Here is a 14,148-nt window from a genome sequence, read left to right as displayed (position 1 = left end):
GGTAAAGTATGTTATAATACAATGTGGACGGATTTCACCTTGGGGAAGTCATGGGAGGAGCGGAGGGTTTGGGGGGTTAGGGAGGGATGGGGGGGGGGAAATGGGGAAAAATTGGTATTTGTAAAACTTTTTCAATATATATATATATATATATATATATATATATATATATATATATATATATGTATATATATATAGGAAATACTAATGCTCTGATGGTCATTTCGAAAAATCCTTTCTTAGTGAGCATCTAGAAGCCAAGAGGAATATACGTGGCAAATTTATTCCACTGAATTTAACAATTTCTGGACTGAGATTTCTTACAGAACAGTGATACATAAATATTTATTCAGTTGACAATGCTGTGTTTATTTAATAAAAGATTAAAATGTGCTTTGAATTTAGCTATTCTTTAACAGATATTATGAATTTTCCTGTAGGAAGAAAATGACTCCATTAATGTATGCAGCCCGAGAAGGCCATTCTCAAGTTGTTGCTCTCCTTGTTGTTCATGGATCACAAGTAAATGCCCAAGATACAGGCGGTTACACTGTGAGCTTTTTGTATAATCCTAACTAGATTATTTACTTTCCTTTATGAAACTTCAAATATTTCAACAAGGTAGACTTTAAAGATATGGGTTTTTTCCCCCCATCACTGGCAATTTTTACTGCTCCAGCACTGCTATTGTGAAGTGGAAAATAAATGGAAATGTTGTCTTGGGCTTAATGTAGACAAATAAAAAGCAGAGCAGAGCTAGGTGAAAAAAAGGAAAATTCTAGTTCTTCTCAAGAGTGTAACACAGCTTACACAAGTTAACACAAGTTAAAATCAACATAAGACAAAAAACATTGATTATACATAAAAACAAAAACCATACATTCCCCTCCCTCCCTCCCCCATTCATAACACTAAACATACAGACACGTGTATCCCGGCAGATAATATTCCTGCCCTCATTAATAAATAATTATGCCCACAACACAGAATAAAGTAAATACTCCCCAAATATGGTTTTCTTACAAATATCTTTCAATCTAGATAAGTATATCTCTCCTCATATTGACTTATGCCCTCACTTCATCTCAATCCTTTTATTCAACCACCAATACCAACTGTCTCAACTTTGAAAAAATTAAGAATCCTCTTTTTCTTTCAACCTATACGTCATTCTGTCCGCTTCAGCGCACTCTAATACTTTATTTATAATTTGGGCACTAGCCGGTATCTCTTTTTCTTTCCACTGTTGGGGGAACACTATTCTAGCTGCGACTAAAATATTTAGAGTGAGATACCATTTTTTCTTACTCAGCCCCTCTGGGCGAATATCTAGTAAACATATCTCAGGTTTCCATTGGAGGTCCACATTAGTAATTTCCTTAATCCAATTCCTAATCCTTCTCTAATACCTCTTTGCCATTATACAAGTCCACCATTGATGGAAATACGTACCTCTGGTTTTCCCACGTTTCCAACATAACTCTGATGCACCTGGAAACATTTTAGCAATTCTTGTTGGTGGAGAGGTGCCACCTATACATCATTTTATATGCATTTTCCTTGAAAGACGTTGCCATAGTCATTTTAATATTTCCCCCCCACATTTGTTGCCATTTTTCTAAAGGAATTGAGTACCCAAAATTCCTCCCCCAGGCAATCATAGTGTCTTTTACAACCTCCTCTCCTATCATTCGCTCAAGCAATTGTGCATACATTTGGTTATGTATTTATGGTCCTCTCCCATTAATATTTTATTAAAACTCTGTTCCATCACATGTATCCCGTAATTATCTCTATCTTTCCTGTAACGAGATTGAACTGTAGCATAGGTCCACCAATCTAGCCTAATTCCTTTATCAGCCAAATCTTCCCTGGATCTTAATATCCCTTGGGCATCTACAAGCTCTTTATATCTATAAATATTATCCTGTTTAAGAATTGTTGGATATATCGTCGCTTCTGTTGCTGAGAACCAGGTTGGGATCTTGGTATAAAATTTTCCTCTAATTATGTCCCAGGTTTCCAGCAATATTCGCCTTAAATAATGTCTCTTAAAATACTTATACTGTTGAGCTTTCTCTCTCCATAACAGTACATGCCAACCGTGTTGTAGGTCGTGTCCTTCTAAATCTAATAAAGACCTCCTCTTCAATAACATCCATTCTTTCATCCAGGCTAGCAGTGAAGCTCAGTAGTATAGTTCCCAGCAGGGGAGGCCGGAGCCCCCCCTCTCTCAATGCTCCTGTAACATTTTGAGCTTCACCCTAGGCTTCTTCCCCTGCCAGATAAATTTCAGCACGACTCGATCCAAACCTTCAAAAAACCTGTTATCTAACCTCATTGGAGCTGATTGAAATAAAAATAGCCATTTGGGTAAAACATGTATCTTAATTGCTGCTATCCGTCCCTCAAAGACAACTGTAAATTTTTCCACTTCTCCAGGTCTCTTACAGTCTGATCATATAATTTAACTCATAAAATCATATAATATAGCCTCAGGGCTATATTCCAAAGGATGAGTGCTATAGCAAAAAAGGCATCCCTCTTCTGCTGGACCTGATGAGATGGATAGATGTAAGTGAAAAGACGCAGTCCTTCAGATAATCTGGTCCCATGCCATGTAGGTCAAAAACAGCACCTTGAATAGAACCTGGGAACAAACTGGTAACCAATGCAGCTCAAGGAGCAGAGGTGCAACATATATTTTTCTATATGTTTCTAGATAACTGCCCATGCTGTTACAGACTTCGACTCAACCCTGCCAAGATCGAGTGGCTATGGGTACCGGCATCTCGGTCCATAGGAGAGGTTCCATCGCTGGCTATAGGGGGTGAAGTTTTACCCCCTATAGACAGGGCACGCAACTTGGGTGTCTTCTTGGACTCACAGTTGAGTTTAGAAGACCATATAACGACCGTGACCAGGGGGGCATATGCCCAGATCCGTCTGGTGCGCCAGTTGCTCTCCTCTTTGGACCGAGATGCCCTACGCATAGTTACTCATGCGCTAGTCACCTCCCGTATTGACTACTGTAACGCTCTCTACATGGGGCTGCCCTTGAGGACCGCTCAGAGGCTTCAGCTGGTGCAAAATGCAGCCGCGCGGGTTGTGATGAGAGAATCCCGATACTCCCATGTAACACGTCTCCTGCGCGACGTGCATTGGTTGCCGGTTGCCCTCCGGGTGAGATTCAAGGTGCTGGTGATGACCTATAAAGTCCTACATGGCTTAGGCCCAGGATATTTGGCGGACCACCTGCAGCCAGCAACAACATCCCATCACCTGGTTCGCGCCCATAGGGAGGGCCTGCTCAGGGTGCCGTCGGCGAGACAATGTCGACTGGCAGCCCCCAGGGGTAGAGCCTTCTCTGTGGGCGTGCCCTGGTTACTTGAGTCCCCCGGCCTGGATTGATGGGGTTTTATATGGCTTTTTTAGTTTTATCTGATTTAATTAGGCATTTTAACTTTGTATAATGGATTATTGTGGTTTTTATTGTTGTGAGCCGCCCTGAGTCCGTTGGGGATAGGGCGGCATATATGCATAAATAAATAAATAAATAAATAAATAAATAAATAAATAAATTTTGTACCAGCTAAAGCTTCCATATACTCTTCAAGGGCAGCCCCACATAAAGGATGTTACAGTAGTCCATTCAAGAAATGACTTTAAGCAAAGCCTCATGATCCAGGAATAAGGTGGACAACGTTTTGTACAATTTAATTTATGTGCTCCCATATTGCACCTCAGTCAAACCCGTTATCTTTAGCCTCACTTTTTTCCCATATTTCCTTTCTTCTCTGTTCTTCCTATTACAAATTTTTATTTTAAACTTTGGCAAGACGTGATGCTGAATTGGGATATGAAGACAAACTACTCGTATGCCTTATATAGAGTGGGATCATTCAGAAGTAATGTATTTTATTTATTTTATTTATTCGTCAAGAACATATTAGGTAATATATATAAGTATAAGCATGAATTGAATATATAAAATAGATACAAATAGAGGAAACATTAGGAGAGGGACGGTGGGCATGCTGGTGCTCTTATGCGTTATATAGAGTGGGATCATTCAGAAGTAATGTATATTCTGAAATTTTTATTTTTAGTATTGTAAAATAAATATCACAATTGCTAATAAATCATTACAGGCATTAACATGGGCAGCATGCCAGGGTCATAAAAAAGTAGTATTCAAGCTGCTTGAACTTGGAGCTGATAAATCAATACAGACAAAAGATGGACAGACCCCAGGAGAGATTGCAAAGAAGAATAGGCATTTAGAGGTACTGTTCTATGTGAAGAATCAATCCTTGAGTTGAGATGTTTTAATTGCAGTAGGGGTATATTTTATAAAGAGTTTTTAAACATCAAAACAGATATGAGTTATTTACTGTTCATATTAATATGAATGTGCAGTGCAATTAATGTTTATGCAATTGTCAGTAATATCAAGTGCACTAATGTCTTAAAATGTCTTTTATTTTTAAAAATGCTCTATCCTTATTTTTATACCTATTATGTATCTGCATATATATTCATTTACCTGTTATTCAAAAAACGTGCCTAACATTTGGGTTAGTGAACATCTGCATTTGCTTCTATTAAGATACTAATTAAAAGAGAACAGAAAACAGGAACAATCAACTTAGTGTGAAAAGATAAAAATTTCATGAATTTGTATGTCTGAAAATAGACTACACATTTGGCGTTTTATTAGAGAATTGTTCTAAACCTAAGTAAGGTTTAACTGAAGGATTTGGACAAGCAAGGCAAAGGTAGTTTAAGATACGATAGATAGTTCACAGTTTAAGAAATACAATTTATTTATTTTTTTAAAAAAAAATCCTTACATAGATAACAATAATTCTACCTTTACTGGGGGAAAAAACTATAGATCCAATTTATTGGTGTATTTCCTTTTTGTGTGTGTATTTTCAAGTTATTGGGTTCAAATGACTAGATATCTGAACAAGTCCCTGCAGGTTTTTTGACAACATTTTCAGAAGTGTTCTAAAGGTGCTTTTTTCAACTCCAAAAAAAGACCCAGCAGGAGCTCCTAATAACAGACAAAGAAGGGAACAACAAACGAAGAAACATTGTCATTCCATACATTGCAGGAATATCGGAAAAGTTTAGGAAGATTTTCAACCAATACAATATACATACACACTTTAAATCCCATAATACACTAAGGCAGAAGCTTGTCCACCCCAAGAATAAAATACCCAGACACAAACTGAGCAATGTGATATTTGCAGTAAAACACAATGAAAAATGTATAGCTCTATACATTGGAGAAATAAACACATGGCACAACATAGGAGAACAAACCCATCAGGACAAGATTCAGCAGTCCATCTTCATTTGAAAGAGAAAGGTCACTCTTTTGAAGATAGAAAAATCCACATTCTAGATAGAGAGGACCGCTAGTTTGAAAGAGAGGTCAAAGAGGCCAGTTACATTAAGATTGAATAGCTCTCTCTCAACGGGGAGGGTTCCACACCACCTATCTCCTGTTCACAGTACGATACTATCAGCAGTTCCAAGAAGGTTCCACGCCCATTTGCACTATTCAAGTGACTGAGGGCACAGATAAACCTCCAAGTGGCCTTAATGACTCTCAGAAAGAGTGCTAACAACCAAATGACTGCAAGGAATATAAATCTTTCCATCCTCCACCATTCAGTCAGAACTGAAGAAGATTCTTGGATGAGAAGCAAAATGTCTTCAAGGAAAAATAAAGTCCAGTTGCCTTTTGAAAAAAAGCACCTTTGGGACAACCATGACCCAGATGATTGACAATCTCCATAGATACTTTCAGGAGTGCTTGCCACTGGCTTCCTCTCGCTGAGAGAGAGTAACTGGTCCAAGGGTTGTTCAGCTATCTAATTTCTAGCTGGTACTTTAAGCAGTGCTCCAAACTTGCTACTTTATTTCCAGTAAGTGTTTTAAGTATTTGCATTCTCTTTATATGGGATACAAACTACTTAATATTGCCATTAAATAGTTTATCTCTCTTTTTTAAAAAAAAAATGCAGGACATTTAAAAATGCTTGGAGCATTTACCTCCTCTTGGTTGCCATAAACCTCTCTGTAATTCCATTTTCTTTGAAAGAATGCTTCCAAGCATCTCAAAATATTTTGTTTTCATAGGCTAAATTTACTGAAATTCATTACATAGGGTATGTATAGGGTATATCCCTATAGAAACCATTTTTTATGTTTTCTATAATAAACATGGTTTTCCTGATATCTTATCAGTTCAATAAATCTTTTAATTTAACATCTTGGAATTGAGAAATAATTTCAGATAGTTTTCTTTGAAAAGGTCAATTAGGAGAAATTGTTGTATTAGAAAATAATTTTCACTGTGTCAATGAATTCCCAATTTCTTTTGTTCTAGAATGAACATATTGCCGAAGGTATAAAAATGGTGAAAATTGTTTCCTGTGATTTTTCATAGCTTTTCAGTTTACTTTCTTTGACGGCAAATCCTTTCCAAAGAAAATTCCAGAACCTGAGTAAAGAAGAACCTATTCACAGATTTATGACTGCAGTTCCAGATGCCCTTAAAAGCCATAAAAGCAGGTAGTATTTCATACTTCAGAACTTAAGTTTTGAAAGTTGTATTCTAATTTAAATCTTTGCTCTAGATAAAAACTGCTATTACACTTGACATGGACAGTTGTTCAGATCTTCTATCAAAATTCCTATGAGCTACAGTTTTGCACTGCTAATGCTAACCAGATTGTGCTTGAATGTTTAAATTGATATAGAGTCTTTGGAAATTAAGGATTTATGCATACCTTAATGCTGGATTATTGGGAACATAATCATCTATTGGTTTCTAATATATAGTGTAATAATTTACCTGACATGCATCAAATTCATTTTTACTTTTGGAAAAAATTAATACAGATATAGAGCTGTAATGGCAAACCTATGGCAAGTGTGCCCGATATAGCACACAGAGCCATCTTTACAGGCACATGAGCTCTCACCCAACTCACCTGCAGATGCGCATGCGCTCACGCCCTAGCTGGTGTTCAGGCCTCCAGTATGCATGCACGGAATTCAGGAGACCCAGCTGGTCTTCGGAGATCTCTGTACACATGCATAGATTGTGCTCACACGCGTGCATTGCATGCGTGAAAACCGCACACATGCACAGATGGTGCAATTGGGCACGCAGTACATGGGAGCCACGTGAAATCTGCATGCATGCGCAGATGGTGTGATTGCACATGCAGCACATGGGGGAGCTGTGCGAAAGCCACACGTGCAAATTGTGTGATTGCATGCGCAGCACATGGGGAGGAGCCGCATGTTAGCACGGATAGCACATGCGCAAAGCGCGTGTTTGGCGCTCGGTGAGTAAAAGGTTTGCCACCACTGTTATAGAGCATGCATTTTGAAACCGCAACATAATTTTATATAGAATCAGATTTGGGCTAGATCCAGTATTTCAGAACAAGTATGTGCTTTCAAATGTTCCATTCACCGTAATGGAAAATTTACAGCCCAATATTTAGGCTTTTTTTGTCTTTCTGTGTACTTAAAATGTAGAGAAATATATTTTAGAATTTGTAAAATGGATTAATAATAGCATTTCTTTCTTTGAAACAAATAATTTATTTTCTTAGTTTTAGTTTAAAACATTTATTAAAATTATTTATTTACATATTTTAAAATAATTGAACCAATGCATGTGAAAAGTTCCTATGCAGCTTTTAGTGACATGGAAGTCTTTCTACATGGTCTTGAACTTGAACACATAACAGAATTACTGAAGGTAAGAATTTTTTATTGAAAACATGGGTGGGGTAAAATCTGAATTGAATTATTCAGGGTGGGGATAATTAATTTATTGCCATTGTATAATAACATGAGCTGCGTAATTTGTGTGGAAATTTGCATCATTTGTAATATTTAAATAATTACATTGATATGAAAGAGATAGTCTAGTGCCGTGATGGTGAACCTATGGCACACGTGCCGGAAGTGGCACGCAGAGCCATGTCTCCAGGCGCACCAGCTGTTGCCCATTGCTGTTCCGGGTTCCAGCACACACGTGCGCTGGCCAGCTGGTGTTTGCGCACACAGGAGTGCCGGAAACAAGAAGAGCAGCTCCCTGGTGTGCATGCATGCACCAGGAAGCTGAGCTTCCGGCATCCATACTAGCCAGGTGATTTTCATGCACGCATGCGCACCAGAAACTAGAAGGCCAGGTGATTAGCGCGCATGCACATGCTGGAAAATGGAAGCTCAACTTCCTGGCACGGTGGGGGACTGCTCTTCCAATTTCCAGTGCTCCCCTGCATGCTTACGCTCCCGAAAAGGTTCGTCAACACTGGTCTAGTGGTTGAGGCACCATACTAGAAAGCAGGAAACTGAGTTTAAGACCTCCTTAGCTATGAAAACCAGCTGAGTGACTTGGGACAGTCTCTCTCCTCACAGGGTTGTTGTGGGGAAATTAGGAGGAGGAAGATGTGTTGGATATGTTTATCACCTTGATTTGTAAAAAAAAATAAATAAAGGTGGGATACAAAATGAATAATGTCATTTGTTTAATGTCATAATGTACATAATATAAAGAATTGTGCTTCCTTCTTTTAAATGCCATACTTCCTGATTACTTTAGATGCAGTGGATACCCCATAAGTAGATTCTTTTATTTATTTATTTTTGTATTTTTTTATCAGGTCCACTAAATTGAGGTTTCATAGTAATATATTACTGTACAATTCAAAATGTCACTGCTTAGGTTTAATCCAGAAGTTCAAGCATTCATGTGACTAATTGTTCATAATATTCTGGGAGAAGTAAATTAAAATAGCTTCTGAGTTTGTTTTTCTGTGTTCAAGAAAGGATTCTCCCTGCCAGCTTCCCATAAGAAAACTCAATGGGGAACCTGGCAGGAAGTTGGAAATCGTTGCCACTGGTTTTTTTTGCCCGCCTATGGTCATTCTTTTTCTAAATTGAGGTGAGGAAATATTTCTGAAATGATGACCCAATATTGTGTAATGCAAATTAAAAGTGTCTTCTGAGTTTGTTTTTCTGTGTTCATTATGAAAATACTTGGAAGTTTAATACTAAGGTGGGTTACTGACCTACATAATAGGATCTTGGTCCAAAGTATCTCTGGGAAAATACTTTCGTCTCTTATAGGAGAGAGAAATACCTTTAAGACAGCTTTTGACAATGGGAAAAGAAGACTTAATACAGGTTAGCCTACTTATTTATTGTTTATTTGCTCTTATTACAACAATACTGTTTTAAATTTTAATTCTGTATTTTTTCACTTCATAACAACACATTTCAATACTGATTTGCATTTTGTTTTGAGAAGAGTATCTTCTGTTTAACTGATTTGAATGTCTAATTGTTCCTTTTTTTTTCACAGAAAAAAGGTTAGGCTGGATATGTGCTTTAATAGAAATTAGTGTTATACAAAGGATCGGTTGATACAATCATTTATAGCTTTATCAGTACATGTTTTGTACTCAGTTGAAATTATTGGTAATTTGAGTAAGATGGAGAATGTTCAATATGTATGTGTGATTGATAATAATGTGAATAAAATGGAAAATATTTTAGAAAGAAAGAAAGAAAGAAAGATAGATAGATAGATAGATAGATAGATAGATAGATAGATAGATAGATATAGATATAGATATAGATATAGATAAAGATATATACACATACGCACACACACCAAGAAAATGAAGTGTATAAAATGTGCTGCATTGTATCAGCATTATTTTGTGCAAAACTAATTGACAGGTTCTTACCTTGATAGCAACATTGTCAAGTGTAAAATTTCAAATGCATAATTAATATTTGAAGGATTTTTATTTTATTGATAAAATAATTTGAATGTTTAACATTTTAAATCTTATAAATGTTTTTAAATTTTTAGATTGGCATCAACAATACTAGAGATCAACAAAAAATTTTAGATGCTGTTAAAGAACTACATATAGAAGAAGTAAAGTTGGAAGAACTATCTGCAGTGACAAACTTGGAATTCAGGTAAAATAGCGTTAAAAAGAAAGATGAACCATTTCTTTAACTAAAATAGTAATAAAGATCATACTCATATTTAATAGATTATTATTTTGCAAAGATCTAGTGTGAAATACTAAAGCTTATGCCATTTTAATTAATTGGTTTTTATTTAGTCTTTTTCTTTTGCAGCAAACTAAATATCTACTCCCTGGAAACTTTCTGAGTTTGCAATTAAGTTTTTTAAAAGACTGTTGTTAACTCATTCATTTTTCAGAGCTGAGGATATTCATTCTCATATGACCTTAGAGTGAGCAATGTCCTCACCCATTATGCATATGCATAAAATAAGAGAATAAGACTACCAAGTCATTATTGTAAATAAATTAGTTTGATAGTAATTCCTTATCTGAAAGTAAGTACTACATTTGCATTTCTGATTCTCCTAGTTGCAGTGATGAAAGCTAAAATTTTAAAGAATATACCTGTTTTAGTATAAATTAATAATTGTTTAACATTTTTGTTACAGTGGTGATGAATTTCTTTCCTTTCTTATGAAACTAAAAAGACAATGCATTCAACTTAAAACTTCTGTGCAGAATGTTATTAGTCAGTTTCCTACAGATGCTCATAAGGTACAATATTCATCTAAATGTATTTTTTCAGAACACCATTCTTCACTTAAGTAAAATTAATTTAATTAATTCCCCACAAGGGAATGGCTGTGGGCTGGATCTCTTGCTCCATATTAACACTGATTGGGACAGACATTGGAGAAAGGAACTGAAGTAACACAATACTGTGCTGCCTAGCCCCAAAAGGGTACTGTGGTTGATGATATCAAAAGCTACTAAGATGTCAAGGTGAACAAGGATGGTGCACTGTCCCCTCCCACTCTCGCCAGAGTTTTATTTTTATTTATTCATTTGCTAAATTTATTTACTGCCTATCTTGCCATGGGGTTACTCTGAAACTCTTAAAACAATAAAAAGGAAGAATTGAAAAAGTGTAAACAGAACAAATGTAAAATAATAGAATAAAAGAAATAATGAAAAAAGAAAGTGAGAATATAGCGCTATGATAACAAAAGGATGGGTGGAAAGCAGAGGGCAAGGGGTGGGTGGGTGAAGTCTGCCATCAATCCAGCAGCCACCTCCAGTGAGGAACTCCATTTGCTCCCCCAGGCCACCCAGCAGAGCCAGGTCTTCAGGCCTTTGTGGAAGAATAGAAGGGGGGGGGGTTGGATTTTTTCCTAGAGAGTAAGATGTTCCAAAGGACGGTGCTATGCAAAGATGGCTTTTCTTCTGGATCGCGATAGTCGAAATTCTTTGAACGATAGGATCCAAAGTAGGCCCTCTCTGCCACCACGAATAGGATGGGCTTGTCCTAGCAGGATGAGAAATCATCCACAAGCATAACCAGTGCTATTTTTTTCCCCATAGTCAGGCCTGAAGCCCGACTGTTATCTTGTACCAGGACAGTGAAATCAGAAAATATATTATTAAATAAACAATAAAACTGCACACTTACGGTAACAATTTATAGTCCTGTGGAAGAACAGTATGTGAAGGGAAAATGTCATTTGGGACGCATGCCAGGCACTATCCAGAAAAAGATTTATTTTTCCAAGTGACTGGTCTGGAATTTCCATTGCTAAATGATGCAGTCCGAAAGCATTTTGTCACCTGACTGCATCAGTTAGTGTCGGCACTCCCCATTGCCACTTAAGCAAGGATCACAGGTCACTTAGTGAGTGCCAGACAGGCAGGTAAGGCATGAACGGATGGTTTTCTGCTTGGCGAGGGGAAGGTGCATGAGTGGCCAGCACTGAGAGCTAGAGAAGGATCTAAGCAACTGGAGCAATTGTGACCTTCCCTGCTGGCTTACCCGTTTCGCTTGCTTGTAGGAAGCTGGCAGGGATGGTCTCAATGGCAATCATGTGACTGGGATGCTGCATCCATCCTAAGTGCAAACTGGTTGCTCAGTGTCCAAATTGCAGTTATCTGGCCATGGGCATATTGGGTGGGCCAGAACTTCAGGAACCTGTTGTTAGTCTCCTTTGTCCTCTAACAGTTGCTGAATGAATGGTCTGTAAGCAAGGACTACCTATTTTTTTTTTTCTATTGAAGAAGCTTATCAGTTTGCTTAAAAGAACACAGCAGGCCTTACCAACTTGAGGTTCCATAAAGAAGCAAAAGATCTAAAAGAATTGAATTAGTCACTCAGTGTCACCTTCGACTAAACCAGCATTCAAGATGGACCCCAGGGCATGACAAATCACCAGATGTGATGTATTTTCCATTATGAAGAACTAGTTTGATCCATTTGGGTTGATAGTTCTGGGGAAGTCTCTGGTAAAAAGTTATCTTCAAATGTATGATATTGGGATATAGTACTGCCTGTATCATGATGATGATGACGATGATAATGAAATGCAAGAATGGAAACACATATCCATGGAAACAAATATCATATATTTTCCCCTTTCTCCTATTATAACTCAGCATAAAAAAGTTAAAGCCATAGTAGTAATAACTGATCTGATTGTCATTGACCACAGAAAGAACACACCATATAGAGCTTACTTTTGGTAAGTTGAAGCTAATACCTCAGCCTGAACAAGGTATAATTCTTACACTAAAAATATTACCAAGTACCAGAGCAAATAATAAGTGAAATATACATACAAGATAAAAGTCAAGTTTTAAACCAATGATAAAGCAGTACCAGTTAGCATATGCACCCACACTAGAAGATCCTCTGTAACAAGTATCGAGATTGAACTAAGTAATAAGATTGAACATACCAAGAGATCAGCACACCAAAACAAACCATACAGACCAGACTACAAAATGATACCTGCAAAACAACTTGTGCAAACAATATGACTTACAAAGTTATAATTCTTCCTAAAATATAAAAATGTAACACAAATATAGGTAGTCCTCAGCCTATGATCATTTGTTTAAGATAGTCCAAAGTTATGACAGCCTTGGAAAAAGTGCTTTATGGGCTGTTACAAAACTGTTACAAAATGTCACATGATTGCAATTCAGTTGCTTGGCCACCTCGCATTTTTACCTGTGGAAGAATCCAGTCACGTGATTGTGATTTGCAACGTATTTTGCAATTCCCATTGACCACATGATTTGCATAACAATCATTTTAAAGGTGGTCATAAAACTTGAGGATTCACAATGGAAATTCCAGTCCCTATTGTTATTGTAAATTGAGAACTATTTTTAAAACTCTTCACATTATTGGAATCTCTATCTGAGTAGATAGCTGTTCTCAAGTAGAGGGATTTGCCAATATTTCATCTAAAAATCACCTTGACATGCATTACTTTAAACATTTCTTAAAATGCTCAACTCTCTTACAAGCTGTAACACATCTTTTCCATGATGCATCATATTTTCACCTGAATCCAGAGGCTATCCCTTACGTTTGCTGTTGCTTGCATATCAGCACAAAACCACACTCACTCAGTGAACTTGATTGAGGATGGAAAATCCTCTCTAAAATGTGGCAGGAAGCTTGTATGGGAGACGCTTATTCAAAACCTCAAAATGTGTATGTGCGTGTATATTTTTCAACCAATAAAATTTTGCAATAGTGAAATTATACCAGTGGAATGCAGTTCATATGTAACTGTAATTAAGACATTTTTAAATTTCTTAGTTGGTTCTTGAATGGAGTCCACCCCATAGTCTTGCTACAGTGTGTGAAGAACTAATTTTGAATGCTGAAGATCTGACCGCAGAGGCTGTAAAACTAAAAATGCTCATGAATAAGGTACATTTATGAATAGAGTACATATGATAATTACCAATAGAGCAACACATTTCTAAGAATTAATTCATTCAGGTTGTATGGTTGTTACGTTTTAATAATACTCTGCCCACAGTCACTTTGTGAGGTAGATGGGCCGTCTCCAAATTTGATAAATAAATAAATAATGAATTAATAGATTTGGTAGACTGAGTTCAGACATGTCAATTCTAATATTCTAGAATTTGCCATTATAGAGTACGTCCTAGCAGTGATAGCTGAGACAGTCAACTTCGTTAAGAAAAGCGATTGCTAAGTGAATGAGCTTACTATCTTCAGATTTCCTTTGCTTCATAGGCCTATGAATGG

At 37.0% G+C, this 14,148-nt stretch overlaps 1 protein-coding gene across 1 annotated transcript in view; it reads left to right on the top strand.

The window, feature by feature from the left end:
• The window catches only part of ASZ1 (ankyrin repeat, SAM and basic leucine zipper domain containing 1), a 44,203-nt gene that overhangs the window by 28,752 nt on the left and 1,303 nt on the right, over nucleotides 1-14,148 (top strand). Inside the window, exons 5-12 of the mRNA XM_034431035.3 lie at nucleotides 441-552; nucleotides 4,152-4,286; nucleotides 6,467-6,591; nucleotides 7,720-7,795; nucleotides 9,172-9,228; nucleotides 9,923-10,035; nucleotides 10,538-10,643; nucleotides 13,690-13,803. Coding sequence (XP_034286926.1) covers nucleotides 441-552; nucleotides 4,152-4,286; nucleotides 6,467-6,591; nucleotides 7,720-7,795; nucleotides 9,172-9,228; nucleotides 9,923-10,035; nucleotides 10,538-10,643; nucleotides 13,690-13,803 — 838 coding nt within the window. The remainder of the gene's footprint in view (nucleotides 1-440; nucleotides 553-4,151; nucleotides 4,287-6,466; nucleotides 6,592-7,719; nucleotides 7,796-9,171; nucleotides 9,229-9,922; nucleotides 10,036-10,537; nucleotides 10,644-13,689; nucleotides 13,804-14,148) is intronic.

This window comes from Pantherophis guttatus, chromosome 7, assembly GCF_059756535.1.
Source record: "Pantherophis guttatus breed Tessera chromosome 7, ASM5975653v1, whole genome shotgun sequence".
Lineage (NCBI taxonomy): Eukaryota > Metazoa > Chordata > Lepidosauria > Squamata > Colubridae > Pantherophis > Pantherophis guttatus.
The sequence above is the reverse complement of the archived record's forward strand: the minus strand, read 5'-3'. Positions and strand labels throughout refer to the sequence as shown.